Below are 13,518 nucleotides of genomic sequence, written 5' to 3'. Positions count from 1 at the left end.
ACTGATGCAATGGTTTCTGTGCTGCAGATTTGTGCATGGTGGGTGGCATGTTGACTCTACCCTTAACACTCCTCCAGAGGTGAAATCACAGATGGATTGATCCTTATACCTTGTTTGGTAGTCTCTTTATTGAGCTCCCTTCTGACTTCATTGTGAAAATGGGAGTGATGGAGTGTAGCTGTAGCTTATCCAGGTACGAGAGTCCTGGATTTGGTTACTCATGGAAAAAGGGGCCATACACTTTCCTAGAGTGGAAAGTCAGAAATACGCTCCACGTAGTCAGGTGGGTTTCCCTCCCCCAGATTCTGGTATTATGCTTAACTGAGCCCAAAAGGTGGAAGGCGGCTTCATGACGGAACACCTAAAGATTCCATGGACCTATCACGTTCCCTTAGTTTGCATACTCTCGCAGAAAAACAATCACCTTGCTTTGTCACCCAGTTTCATGGCCCTGAAACCATCAGTAGGGATAACATAAAAAAAGGTTTGCATAGAATCTTCCACACGTTCAGCCGCAGGATGTCTAATTCTCTGCTTGCTCTGACGGTGGATTTCTGAGGACATTTTAAACCCATCACCCTAGTATTGCCACTCACTCAATGAAACTACCCTGACCTTCTCAGCTGGGACACCTTCTGATTAACAAATGGCCATAATCTTTTTGGTGTGTTTTTGTTTCCCCTTCCCCTCTCTCTCTCCTCTAGAACAGTCGTCTGAAGATCCAGTAGCAAAGTTGGTGTAGCTGTACCCAGGGTAGTTGCTCTAAGTGAGAGGGTAGTACCAGTCACTTTCAGAGCCAGAGTGGCACAACTCTTAAGATGCTTGGCAAAACAATGCGTCTCAGGTAGAATATAGCACTAGGGGAAATATTTAGACTGCTTTATGTGCCCCAGACTGAATTTAAGGGACACGTCCATCACAAAAAATATTCTTGCATATTGACATGCAATTTGTGACTATTACAAAAAATGGACATGTACAGTCACTCCGTGTAGATTACTTAATATCCTGTCTAAGTTTTCTGTGGGCACCCAGGAGTGTATGCCAGAGAAATGAGAGGGGTGGTGACTAAATTAAAATGGCACACCTCCACTCCTTGTATTTCTTTTTAAGAGCATCAGAGATGACTGACTGCCGCAGCAGCCAACTAGTTTGCATTGGTGGTAAAATCATTCTTCGATACTTGTCTTGCTCACCTCAAGGATGATGCACAGCACCTGTAGGAGATTTATGTCTTTAAAATGAAAGCTGAGCTCTGACTGGTTTTTATGGGAAATGGCTTATTCAGACAGGCTTATATCGGACGGGTTTTGACGCCCAGCCGATATACACTGTCCCCCTCTGCAAGAGCCCTATAAAATTGGATCAGGGTCATTGCAAGATTTCTGGAAGTGTGTATTCAGACAGTGATAACAGCACGAGTCTGCCTCAATGTTAAATTGTTTATCACATGTATACTGGAAATATTTGTACCTAGATTTGCTTTTCATAGCCGTAAACCTGGCAATGATGTCAGAGGTGCTTGTAAGTATTGGACTATTTGTAAGATGACTCGGCTCTGACAAACTGCTTTAGCCTTTGCTAAACTGCTAAATGTCCAATTAGCAGACCCCTGGTCAAAAGGAAAGCTCCTTACTTACTGATTGTAAGGAGCTCTCTCATTGGCTGCAGCACACCTCCATATTCTACTATACCAGGGTTTCCCAAAGTGTGCTCTGTGGAGCCCTTGAGGCTTCGAGAATGATTATCAGGGGCTCCAACAGAGGGTCTAAGTTCCTGTTTTACTCACTGCTGAAGCAGTGTCTGGACAGCCTGGACTGAGGAAATTAACATCCAAGACCTGCAGGTTGCCATTGCAACACGGATCACAAGAGCTGCCTCTGGTCATGTGATCCGCATTGCTATGCCGACCGCAGGTCCTGGATATTCATTTCCTCAGTCCAACCCGTCCAGACAACCCTTCAGCATTGAGAAGAACGAGAACCAATGGGGGATTGCAATTTGGGCAACCGCCCCGGACCCAAGACTCCCAATGGGGCCCACGGCTGACCGTATTATCTCAATATGTAATCCGCAGTACTAAGCCTTCAGGTACAGGAAGGGGTTAGTAGTGCAGCAAAGACAGGGAAGGCTGTGTGTAGTAAGTAATATAACCCCTTCCTCTCCCTGCATCTGAAGAGCATATTGGCAGTGGGGGACCCTATTACTACTGGGGCCGCAATGGGGGTAGTCTATTACTACTGGGGTAAATATAGGGGATGCTACTACTAGAGCCACCAATCTAGAGGGGTCACTTTCTACATGGGGCAGATTACAGTACCTGTAGCAGCAAAATGGATGAGATTTTGAAATTCTCATCCATACCCTGTGTGGATATTGACATGTGGTGCGGGAATTACACAGCATGTTAATTTTAAATATAATGTATATCAGTAGCCCACCCAGTGTTCCTCCCTGGGTTTTTTGGTTTTATTAACAAGGGAGGTCAAAATCATGTGACAAGCCACACCCTCCGTATCGCTTTCTTGGGGTTTCATGAGAAAGTTTTGCTTCAAAAAGGGCTCCATGGCTGAAAGTTTGGTGATCACTGCTCTAGCCTCATGAATACAAGTGTATATATGAGGCTGTTTTGGAAGAGTAACTGCCTGTACAGGCATTATTGTGACCTCTGAGTGCAAGAGGGATAGTGAGCAATTGAGTTTTGCAAAAGGGATTAAAATACATTATCCTGTGCTATGCCTTTGTGGGCCGAAAAAGCTGAAGCATCAGTGGAGTAAATTTGCAAGGCTGCTAAATGAATAACACATTTGCAAAACATTATAGACTGTCTGGATGTAAAGTCTTTAAGGCTGTAGTCCCTTCGTAAATGTGTTTATCTGGTATTGCTCACTTTTTTTGTCATAACTAGACATTATTAGGGGATGCTGGAGAGGGGTCTTTTAACCTTCTGTATTGCCTGTCACAACAGAGGTCAAAAGGCATCCTCTAGTACTGCCGTCATGATAGACTTATGGAAAATTTAATTACCGGTAGGAATTAAATTGCATATTACCTTTCAACCAGATGAGGAAATTCTCCTGCAAAAGGTTATTGATAAATGGATTCATTTGCTTTATATTAGACTCACTCTCTCCAAGGTAACATGTTGCTTTTATTTTGCCATATATCCAACTTAACATACAATTTTTCATGTTTGACCTTTATTAGTCTAAATTATGATTTACAAAAAACAGGAAGCAGTTTTTCCTCATATCAAAAAAATGTATAAAACTCAAAGGATGGAAAATGGTATCAAAAATGTATTTACAAAAAATAACACATTTTTGTTAACTGAAATCTTAAGTTACACTTATGAAGTCTGTTAAATTATAGAGAGAATGCAAAAATAAATAAGACATTAAAGAGGTAGGCTACATCTGGCTACTTGCACCCGTAAGTCAGATAATTGTCTTACTTCCACATGGTAATATTTCCTTATACAGATACTCCCCGACTTGCGAACGGGTTCCGTTCCGGGAGCCCGTTCGCAAGTCCGTTTTGTTCGCAAGTCGAACAAGTAGTAGTATGGAGCGGGATCGCGGGTGGATCCCGCTCCATACAACGTCGGGTGCAGGCTGTTCTTACAGCGGACACCCGGCGGCAGCAGTTCCGATGAGCCGCGCCGCTTGTCGGAACTGTTAACCCTTTAATACCGCTCTGACAGCGGTATTTAAAGTGTTAACAGTTGTTACGAGCGGCGCAGCTCGTCGGAACTGCTGCCGCCGGGTGCCCGCTGTAAGAAACAGCCTGCACCCGACGTTCAGGGGGCCCGTACAGCGTCCCACGATGAGATCGCGGGACGCTGTGTGGTTGCTAGGCAGCCGGGGACCTCCTGAAAGGCCCCAGGGCTGCCTATGCAGAGCGCCCATAGAGCGCACGGCTTGCTAGGCGCTCTGCATAGACAGCCCTGGGGCCTTTCATAAGGCCCCCGGCTGCCCAGCAACCGCGATCTGACCGGACAGGCTTCTATCAGGCGTGATAGAAGCCTGTCCGGCCCCTGCACAGTATGCTGTAATGCCATAGCATTACATCATACTGTGCAAAACAGATAGTTCGTATCTAGCGAAATTCGCAAGTCGAATGTTCGCAAGTCGGGGACTATCTGTACAGGGTACCTTTTATAGAATGTGTCCTGGGAAGGCCAGTTAAAATCGGTAGCTGGATGGTGAAATAGAAGGTGTGCTTCCTCTTAAGAGAAACTGTCACCTACTTTTAGCCCATAAGCTAAGCTTGGCTAAAAGTAAGTGACCTGCTGTGTTTTAGGATGTTACACTTACCTGTCCTATCGTCATGGTCCCCAGCCAATGTCCGCGTTGGAATCCGCTGCTGCAGAACATTGAGCTGCACTGCTAAAGTAGTCCGCACACTATAAAATCAGGACGAGCGGACTACTTAGCATGCCAATCAATGCACTGAGCAGCGGCATCCAGCACTGACACCGGGGGAACGACGGGAAAGGCAAGTATAACACTTATATCCCCAGACTCAGCAAGTCACCTACTTTTAGCCTATAGGCTTAGCTTATAGGGCTAAAAGTAGATGACAGCTTTTTTTAAAAAATTTTCCTTAAAGGGATGCTATTAGCTTCTCCAAGTTTCAGTGTGATAGTAACAGAAATCTTGGGCTTGTTCTTGGGAACAACTTTTTTTTTTACAGGAGTACAAGTTATTTTTCAAAATGTCTTCACATTTTTAAGAGCAGCAATAATACTTACATTTTGTACAAAATAAAGCCTTGATATGAATGCGGCTCTGTTCACATCATGTTTGGGCTACATGCCAAAACCAAGGAACCTCTTTTGGCACATGTCAACCAGTATACCTTTCTTTCAACCGTATAGAGGAGGGTAGCCTACTACACTTTTCAGTACTCTACGGTATCCAATTTTAATTTTACAGTAGAAGGCAATGGCAGATGTAGTCAAATGTAAAGGCATACACTTGTGTACTTCCAGGACATGCGTCCAAGGAACCTTACAGCCATTGCATCCGTGTATCATAATAGAAACACAATATTATAAACAAAATTGCTCGAAATACAACTAAATGAGGTCAAACTTTTTTCCCTGAAAAGCCATATAAAAAGAGTATATAACAAAGTGCAGTAGGATTTAGAAGGCTGTAATTTTGCTTGCTTCTCGGACCCCACTTAAATAGGCTCCAGTGACAGTCTGTGGAAAATGTCGATTCGTGGCCTGTAAAGATGGCAAAAACATCAGTTATTTACAGTTGAGGAAATGAGGAAAATCAATTATGTGTATATATAATTTTTATTTAATAAAAAATGCCTTTCATTGCCTTTAGTAAACCTTCTTTAAAGTGATTTCTTAGAGTATTTCTAACCCTCGGTAATCAGCTGTAATCGCAGGGAAAATCAATGTCTGGCCCAAAATGTAGTTTCTCGTCTGTTATCATTGGGGGACACAGCAAAGACCTTGGGGTATAGCTTCTGCCACTAGGAGGCGACACTAAGCATAAAGTGTTAACTCCTCCCACTAGCTATACCCCTCCTGCAAGCAGCATGCTAGCTCAGTTTTTTGCTTAGTGTCTAGGAGGCAGGACCGTCTCTCCTGCTGAGACTACTTTTTTCTTTCTTTTGAATTTTTTTCCATTAGTTTCCTTTTTTTTTCCTGGAAGGCCAGGGCATAACGGGGAGGCAGGACTCTCCCCGTTAACCCACCAAAGGCGGCGAACAGACGTAACTACACACATCTGTTATCGGCCGGGCCCCCTCTGAAGAAAAGGAGGCACACTCGGCCACCAAACTGAGTGTGACCCGCCAGCCATAGAGGCCCCCCCTTATTTATGGTGCGGCATCCACTGCCCCACCAAAGGCAGGCGATGATTGGGAGAAGCTCTGCTGGAGCCCGGGAGCCACCCTACCTCAGTCAAGAGGTAAGTATGTTGGTTTGTTTTGTTAGTCTGCCGCCGTGCGGACCGTAATGTCTGTGTTTTTTTGCATTGGCTGCTGCTGGGTGTGTGCGGGGACTTGGACCGTGTCGGCGTGTTTGTGCACGTGGTTGCCGGCCTGGCCGTTCGCGGCTTGTTGTGTCGCCGGCGTGTTATACTTGAAAGCGCTGTTTTTGGCCAGAGATGGATTCTGGCCGCGCTGTCAGGCGGCTTGTTGCACATTATCCTGTTGCTGCGCACCGGCGGCGAGCTTGCAGGTGGCCCTGTTCGCGGCCGGAGATGCTATACTCCTCCCCCAACAACATGGCGCCGCCAGGTGAGCCTCCGCGAAGCTGCTCGGCCCTGACGGCCGTACAAGATGATCTTCGTGCTGGCGCGCGGACTGTTTAAAAGTGCCGTGCACCCCTTCTCAGCAATGGCGCCACATGCGCCTCTCAGCAGGGCCGCGCGCCGCTGTCAGCTTGGCGCCGCACTCCTCTCAAAATGGCGCCGTGCTCGGCGGACCTTTCAAAAGTGCTGCCGAACGGTCACATGGCGCCACGCGCCTCTGTCAACAGCACCTGTACTGTCGGCAGCTTTTAGGGTTCGGCCCTCCCCTACTGCTGGGGTTGTGCCAAGGGGATCAGTGAGAGTCCCTTTCTAGTGTACCCTTGCTGCCTTGCGTGCCCAACTTTTGTGGTGCCTAGTAGATTCTCGCGGTAACACTGAATCCCAGTACGGAGTTAACGCTAGTTGATTACGCAGTTAGTCTCCATTCCAGGGGACGGATGTCCTCAGAAGCACGAGGAGGCCATGCAAATGAACGCTCCAATCGGACAGCCGACGTCATGGACGGAGGTAGTTGGGTTACACAGCAGATCCTCCAGCCTTGGTCAACACGGAATTCCAGCATGGAACAGGGCAGATCTCAACAAGTAGTATCTTCAGGGCGTCTGGAATCGACCTGCGTCCTCCCTCACGGAGGGAGTGTGAAGGTGAGGTTGGCTACCTGGAGGTATAGAGAAGCTCACTTACAACTAAGTCGACTGGCGGAAGGCCGACAACTCTCTGAAGTCTCTGCGCTTGGGGCCCAACAACTCTGCTTTGGATGCCTACCTTGTACCGTCGGTACAGGAGACGATCATTATCTACCTGCGGTGAGTCTGCCGTCGGTATCGGGGCCACTTCAGCGGAGTATCGGTGGGCACCTTTGTCAGTAGTTCTGAGGAACGCTCCAGGGTAAGTTGGCTTGGTCTGACTACGCAAGAGTACTTCGCGTACGTAGAATGCTTCAGTCACGTTCGTGCACGGCTGCTAATCCTGGCAACTCCGACTGGATTCCAGTGTCTCCGGGGGGAATCCTTGCAACGGATCGACTCGCGGCATGCAAGGTTATAGTCTCAGGCCGTATTACGGCTTGGGTACTCTGACAGCGAGTGCCTCGTCAGAGGCTCCTCGTCAGGATTTCTTCCTCCAGAGGGTGGATCGGGCCTTTTACTTAGGCCCATTTAAGCTCTGTGTGAGCATGTTGGATGCTTAGTAATCCATTAACGTGGGTCGCAGTTGAAGGGCAGGTTGCTCCTTACACACGCGGCGGCTTCTATTTTCCCGCCCCCTTGGGTACTGCTCTAGAACGTCCCAAGGTCTTCGCTGTGTCCCCCAATGATAACAGACGAGAAAACTAGATTTTGTAAGAACTTACCGTAAAATCTCTTTCTCGTCTTGTTCATTGGGGGACACAGCACCCACCCCGTCTGGTATTGGAACTGTGACGTATACTCCCTAGGGGAGGGTCCTCGGTGCAGTCGCACACGGTGTTGGAATGAGTTACAGTTCGTGAGTATTGTTGTTTATTAGAGATGAGCGAACGTACTCGGATAAGCACTACTCGTCCAAGTAATGTGCTTTATCCGAGTACCGCTGTACTCGTGCTGAAAGATTCGGGACGCGCTGCGGAGCGGGGAGCTGCAGGGGAGAGCGGGGAGGAACGGAGGGGAGATCTTTCTCTCCTTCTCTCCCGCCCGCTCTGCCCCGCTCCCCGCTGCGACTCGCCTGTCAGCAGCGGAGCGCCCCGAATCTTTCAGCACGAGTACAGCGGTACTCGGATAAGGCACATTACTCGGACGAGTAGTGCTTATCCAAGTACGTTCGCTCATCTCTATTTATTATCTATGTTGTATCCTACTGGCTGCTCCTACTGCTTGCACACAAACTGAGCTAGCATGCTGCTTGCAGGAGGAGTATAGCTAGTGGGAGGAGTTAACACTTTTTTATGCTTAGTGTCGCCTCCTAGTGGCAGAAGCTATACCCCAAGGTCTTTGCTATGTCCCCCAATAAACAAGACAAGAAAGAGATTTTACGGTAAGTTCTTACAAAATCTAGTTATTCATTCAAAGAAAGTGGCTCTTTTCTGACTCCTAGAGGACAGTCTCAAACTATTTGGATTGCTCTATGGTAGCCAGAGGCCATGCTAGGGTTTATGGATAGAGGTTGTCCTCACAAGAGAACACCTCTAGATCATCCCTGCACTTTTAGAATAAGCTGTAGTGTATAGATATCAGCAAGAACCCTGGTTCTGGCCATTATATGACATTTATCACCAATTTTCCCCCGTTATAGGCAGTATTTGTAACTTTCAGTTAGTTCTAGCAGCAAGTCTATATGAATTTCTGCCTCTTCTTCCCTCAGCTCGCCATAGACTTCAATAGACAACCTGAGTCATCCCCTTCCTCAACTTCTAGTGTTCCATCTTATCTCTGCCTTCACACAGGCAATTATCACACTCAAGTTCCATTCGATTGCTATATGGAAGGAACTCGCACATGAAAAGAATACATGTATTTAAATATTTTTTTAATCACACGAGAAACTTTTCTCTCAAAGAGATAGGCTGATAGAGAAAAATTGCAACATGTCCTATTTTTGGGAAATTCTTGTTTAAGAGTCTCCCATTATTTCCTATGGTGAGCAAAAAAAAATGAGTTTGAAGTTTTTCTATCTTTAGTATTGAAAAAAAACGTGATTTTCACCGCCGTGACTATTACAACTGCAGTAATGCGATGCATTTTTCTTGCAAAAAGTTTTTTTTCTAAATTCTTGGGAGGTTTGAGAAAACATTTGAAACCTGGAATGTCTAATAAAAGTGAAAAGAACATATAGTAACAACTTTTATAAGTCCAGTTATTTATTTAAACCGTCCCCCCAAATGCATTGTCGCAGGTCATCTGTATACAGTAATTGACCGTTGCATCACTGTAAGGGCTCCTGCACACTAGCGAGGGCGATATCGGGTCGTGACTCATGGCCTGATACCGCCCTCGCAATCCTTCTGAAAACCCCTGGAGACGAGGCGTTTTCACATGGAAACAGCCTCTCATCACTGCGGGGCTGAAGGAATCCCCCATAGCGAGCGGAGAGAGGCAGAGCTACAGGCGATCTAGAGATCTACCCCTATTTGGAGAGATAGGGGGGGCAGGGCTAGAGGGTGAATCCCTTTAGCCCCACCCTCTCACTTAGCTAGAGAGGAATCACTGAGAACACCCTTTAGCCCTGCCCCCTCTCAGGGAAGCTCTAGCCCATCCCCCCCAGCTCTCCAAATAGTGAGACCCCGTGTAGCTCCGCCCCCTCTCGTTACGGTGGATTTTTTTCAGCCCGTAGGCTGTTTCGCGATGTTCTATTGATTGCAGCTGCTGCCGCCGGCCCCATTGTAACCAATGGGCGATATCGCTAAAAGAAAGAACATGCTGCGATCTGTTTTCTGCACAGCATAGCAACGCGGTGTTATGCAGGTAAATATCGTAAATGTGAATGAACCCATTCAAAAGAATGGGTTTTTGATATTTGTGTCTCTCGCAACGCACAAATCTCGCAGTTTTTTTGCCAGTGTAAAGGACCCCCACCCAAGGAACAACTGCTGCTACACATGAACAGTCTTGAAGCAGCAGCTGTCAGAAACCAACCCTTCTGCCATCAGTGAGTGCTCTGCAGCTACTGGCCTGACATCCCATGAAAGACACCTGTAGCTGCTGACTGTGGTGCCCCTACCCAGAGGAAGCAGGTGAGTCCAGCATCAATATAACTGTATACAGCGAGTACAGCATACAAGGATAATGCTATGCAGAGGAAGCAGGTGAGTTCAGCATCAATATAACTGTATACAGCGAGTCCAGCATACAAGGATAATGCTATGCAGAGGACGCAGGTGAGTCCAGCATCAATATAACTGTATACAGTGAGTGCAGCATACAAGGATAATGCTATGCAGAGGAAGCAGGCGAGTTCAGCATCAATATAACTGTATACAGCGAGTACAGCATACAAGGATAATGCTATGCAGAGGAAGCAGGCGAGTTCAGCATCAATATAACTGTATACAGCGAGTCCAGCATACAAGGATAATGCTATGCAGAGGAAGCAGGTGAGTCCAGCATCAATATAACTGTATACAGCGAGTCCAGCATACAAGGATAATGCTATGCAGAGGAAGCAGGTGAGTCCAGCATCAATATAACTGTATACAGTGAGTGCAGCATACAAGGATAATGCTATGCAGAGGAAGCAGGTGAGTCCAGCATCAATATAACTGTATACAGCGAGTGCAGCATACAAGGATAATGCTATGCAGAGGAAGCAGGCGAGTTCAGCATCAATATAACTGTATACAGCGAGTACAGCATACAAGGATAATGCTATGCAGAGGAAGCAGGCGAGTTCAGCATCAATATAACTGTATACAGCGAGTACAGCATACAAGGATAATGCTATGCAGAGGAAGCAGGTGAGTCCAGCATCAATATAACTGTATACAGCGAGTGCAGCATACAAGGATAATGCTATGCAGAGGAAGCAGGCGAGTTCAGCATCAATATAACTGTATACAGCGAGTACAGCATACAAGGATAATGCTATGCAGAGGAAGCAGGCGAGTTCAGCATCAATATAACTGTATACAGCGAGTACAGCATACAAGGATAATGCTATGCAGAGGAAGCAGGCGAGTTCAGCATCAATATAACTGTATACAGCGAGTCCAGCATACAAGGATAATGCTATGCAGACTCAGCCAAGAGCTGCAGAGCACTGCCTGACTTCCGAAAGAGTAACATGGTTTAGACAAGTGCTGCTGCATGACAGATCATGAACAATTAATGTCATCAATGAGCGAGATTTGTATTGGTCATCAGTGAGCATTTTATCCATTTATAGAGCTTACCCTTATTGTAAAGGCTTGCAACAGTTTCACATCATGTCTTTAAGTCAGTAGGTCTTACAGAGGAAGTTGTTAGAAATAGAAAATGGTTCAAAAACTTCAGCCAAGAGCTCATTTATAGGTTTAGTTTCTTACCTCGCCCGCAAAAAATATTTTCCCTTGAATATCTTCAGCTAGTATGTCATAGGCTTCACCACTGCCACCAGTCTTTACGAAACTGTAAGCCATCTGTGCCCAAGGATCTTTAGACCAGTGAGTGACAAAATATTTCATTGGGTTTGGTACATCCTACATCGGTAAAGAGGTTTGTAGAGTTAAACATTAGCATTTTGCAAGCTGAATTAAAAACTCCACTTGTAAGTGAAAATGAAGCGATCCACAACTAAGTGATCGGCAGGCGTTTCTCTATTCTTGCAATGTTTTCACGTAGGCTCAAAGCCCATTTACACGCAAAGATGATTGCTCAAAATTCGTTCAAAAGATAGGTAGACTGACAGTTTTAGTAATCATTTGGCATAAGCTGCTAATGGCCACTACTGCCCATTAGCAGCTAATTACCTTAATTTGCATGTAAATGAGCCTCCAGGCGCTGTATGCAGAGAACAGCAAGTGGTCCGTTCTCTGCATACAACTCCTCTGTTCTGCTGCGGGGTTGCAAGCTGAATACAATGTAATCAGCGCTCCCATAGAGAGAACACAGCGTGCGGTCCCTGCTATCAGCTCTCCGTCCGAAAGATGGATTTCATGCTCACCTAAAAAATCATCATTCGTCCGAAAAGTAAACAATGATAGCATTTACACGCAACAATTATCGCCCAAAAGACATCTTTTGAGCGATAATCGCTGCATGTAAATGGGCCTTAAGACCAGACAGGCCTGATATCTTACAGATTTGCAGTACAAATCTCAGTATAACAAAATGTGTGACAAAATATGCAAGTGCTGCATGCAGACTTTATTGCAGATTCTCCCCTACACATTATTACCTACAATGAAGCCAGACCTGATCATACATAATAAAATACCAAAATCAGAATTGCGAAGTGTAACAGATGTAATAAGCTGGTTTCTCCAAGCAATACAACAACATGGCTGAGATTGCAAAAATAAAGCCAACGTGGATTTGCCATTATTATAGGACCACACACAATTATTATGTCTAATGGCCAATAAGAGGCAAAAAAAAGTGAGAAGAATAAACAATCGCTGTATCACAGTCGTACTCATGGCTGGGTAAATCACAAAGAGCAGGTTTCACCGGAATGGCTTTGTTTTAGGGGGAGTGACAAGAGTGTGTGACCAAGTAGATGTGACCAGCTTGGAAAATTTACCAACGTGAAACGGGCACAGAAAGGCTTTTAAATAGAAACAGCAGGTGGCGCTATTCTAACATAACTCCTGAAATATCTGGGAATATAAACTTTTTTTTTAACAAGTGTAAATGCAAAAAAAATGTTTAGAATTCTGGAGTGGATTCAACTATAAAACAACTAAGAATCGATACCTTAACCCCCCCTCTTCCAAACCTATAATAGACATGCACGTCCTATGTCACAAGGGAGTATGGAGCAGGCTCAGGCAGCTGAGAACTTCAAACCTAGCCATTTAATCCCTTACATGCCTTGTTGCACAGCAACTAAGCAGTTAGACCGAGACACTGGGCTTTCTCTGTCACCTGATCAGCTCCTGGGATACGGCTACGGGATGCCAAGCGGTTGTCACAGAATCCCAGAGCCAAACAATGGCCTCCAGCCTGCCATATATAAGTCTTCTATGCGCTAGCTACAGTACAGCAGGGCTTAACAGTCTGACATGACAGGCATAATTTATGAAATAATGAAATTGATGAATAATGAAACTTTTGTTAATGTTATGAGCCCCCAATCAATCAGAAGACATATTTGCTCTGATTGTCACATATGGTGTTTTTCCCAGAAAAGGAGTGAAATTATGAGAACTGGACCATCTAATAACTCCTCTACACAGATTAAACCTTTGCATTCCAATTTTGGATTCAGGGTTTCCTAGGGGGCTTTGTCTTTCTGCCATTATACAATGGCACCATCTGCTGGCTAGAGCCAGTACTGCAGTATGGGACGTGGTGGAGAAGCCCCCAACAACAGAGCGGACAGTAATATACAGTAAGAATTCCCTGCCGGAGACGTCCGACAGTGGATTGGAAAAGGTTAACCCCACAGATGTTAGTCATTGCTGACCGTGGCATCTAAAAGGTTTTTACAGATAACAATGTAAAACATTTTCTCCTTTTACACAAGGCTTTAAATATTGGGAAAAAATCAAAACAAGCCTATACATAATTGTTATCGCCACATCTAGAACAACCCCTATTATAAAATATTGCATTATTTATCAAGCATGGAA

The 13,518-nt window shown here is 45.5% G+C and overlaps 1 protein-coding gene across 4 annotated transcripts in view; it reads right to left on the bottom strand.

The window, feature by feature from the left end:
• Nucleotides 1-5,085: 5,085 nt before the first annotated feature.
• KDM1B (lysine demethylase 1B) overlaps nucleotides 5,086-13,518 on the bottom strand; it is a 56,299-nt gene continuing 47,866 nt past the window's right edge. For all 4 annotated transcript variants that reach the window (XM_066579409.1, XM_066579411.1, XM_066579412.1 and 1 more), the window contains exons 20-21: nucleotides 11,272-11,424; nucleotides 5,086-5,233 (exon numbers count right to left, since the gene is read on the bottom strand). In XM_066579409.1, coding sequence (XP_066435506.1) covers nucleotides 5,150-5,233; nucleotides 11,272-11,424 — 237 coding nt within the window. In that variant the 3' untranslated portion in view covers nucleotides 5,086-5,149. The remainder of the gene's footprint in view (nucleotides 5,234-11,271; nucleotides 11,425-13,518) is intronic.

This window comes from Eleutherodactylus coqui, chromosome 9, assembly GCF_035609145.1.
Source record: "Eleutherodactylus coqui strain aEleCoq1 chromosome 9, aEleCoq1.hap1, whole genome shotgun sequence".
Lineage (NCBI taxonomy): Eukaryota > Metazoa > Chordata > Amphibia > Anura > Eleutherodactylidae > Eleutherodactylus > Eleutherodactylus coqui.
The sequence above is the reverse complement of the archived record's forward strand: the minus strand, read 5'-3'. Positions and strand labels throughout refer to the sequence as shown.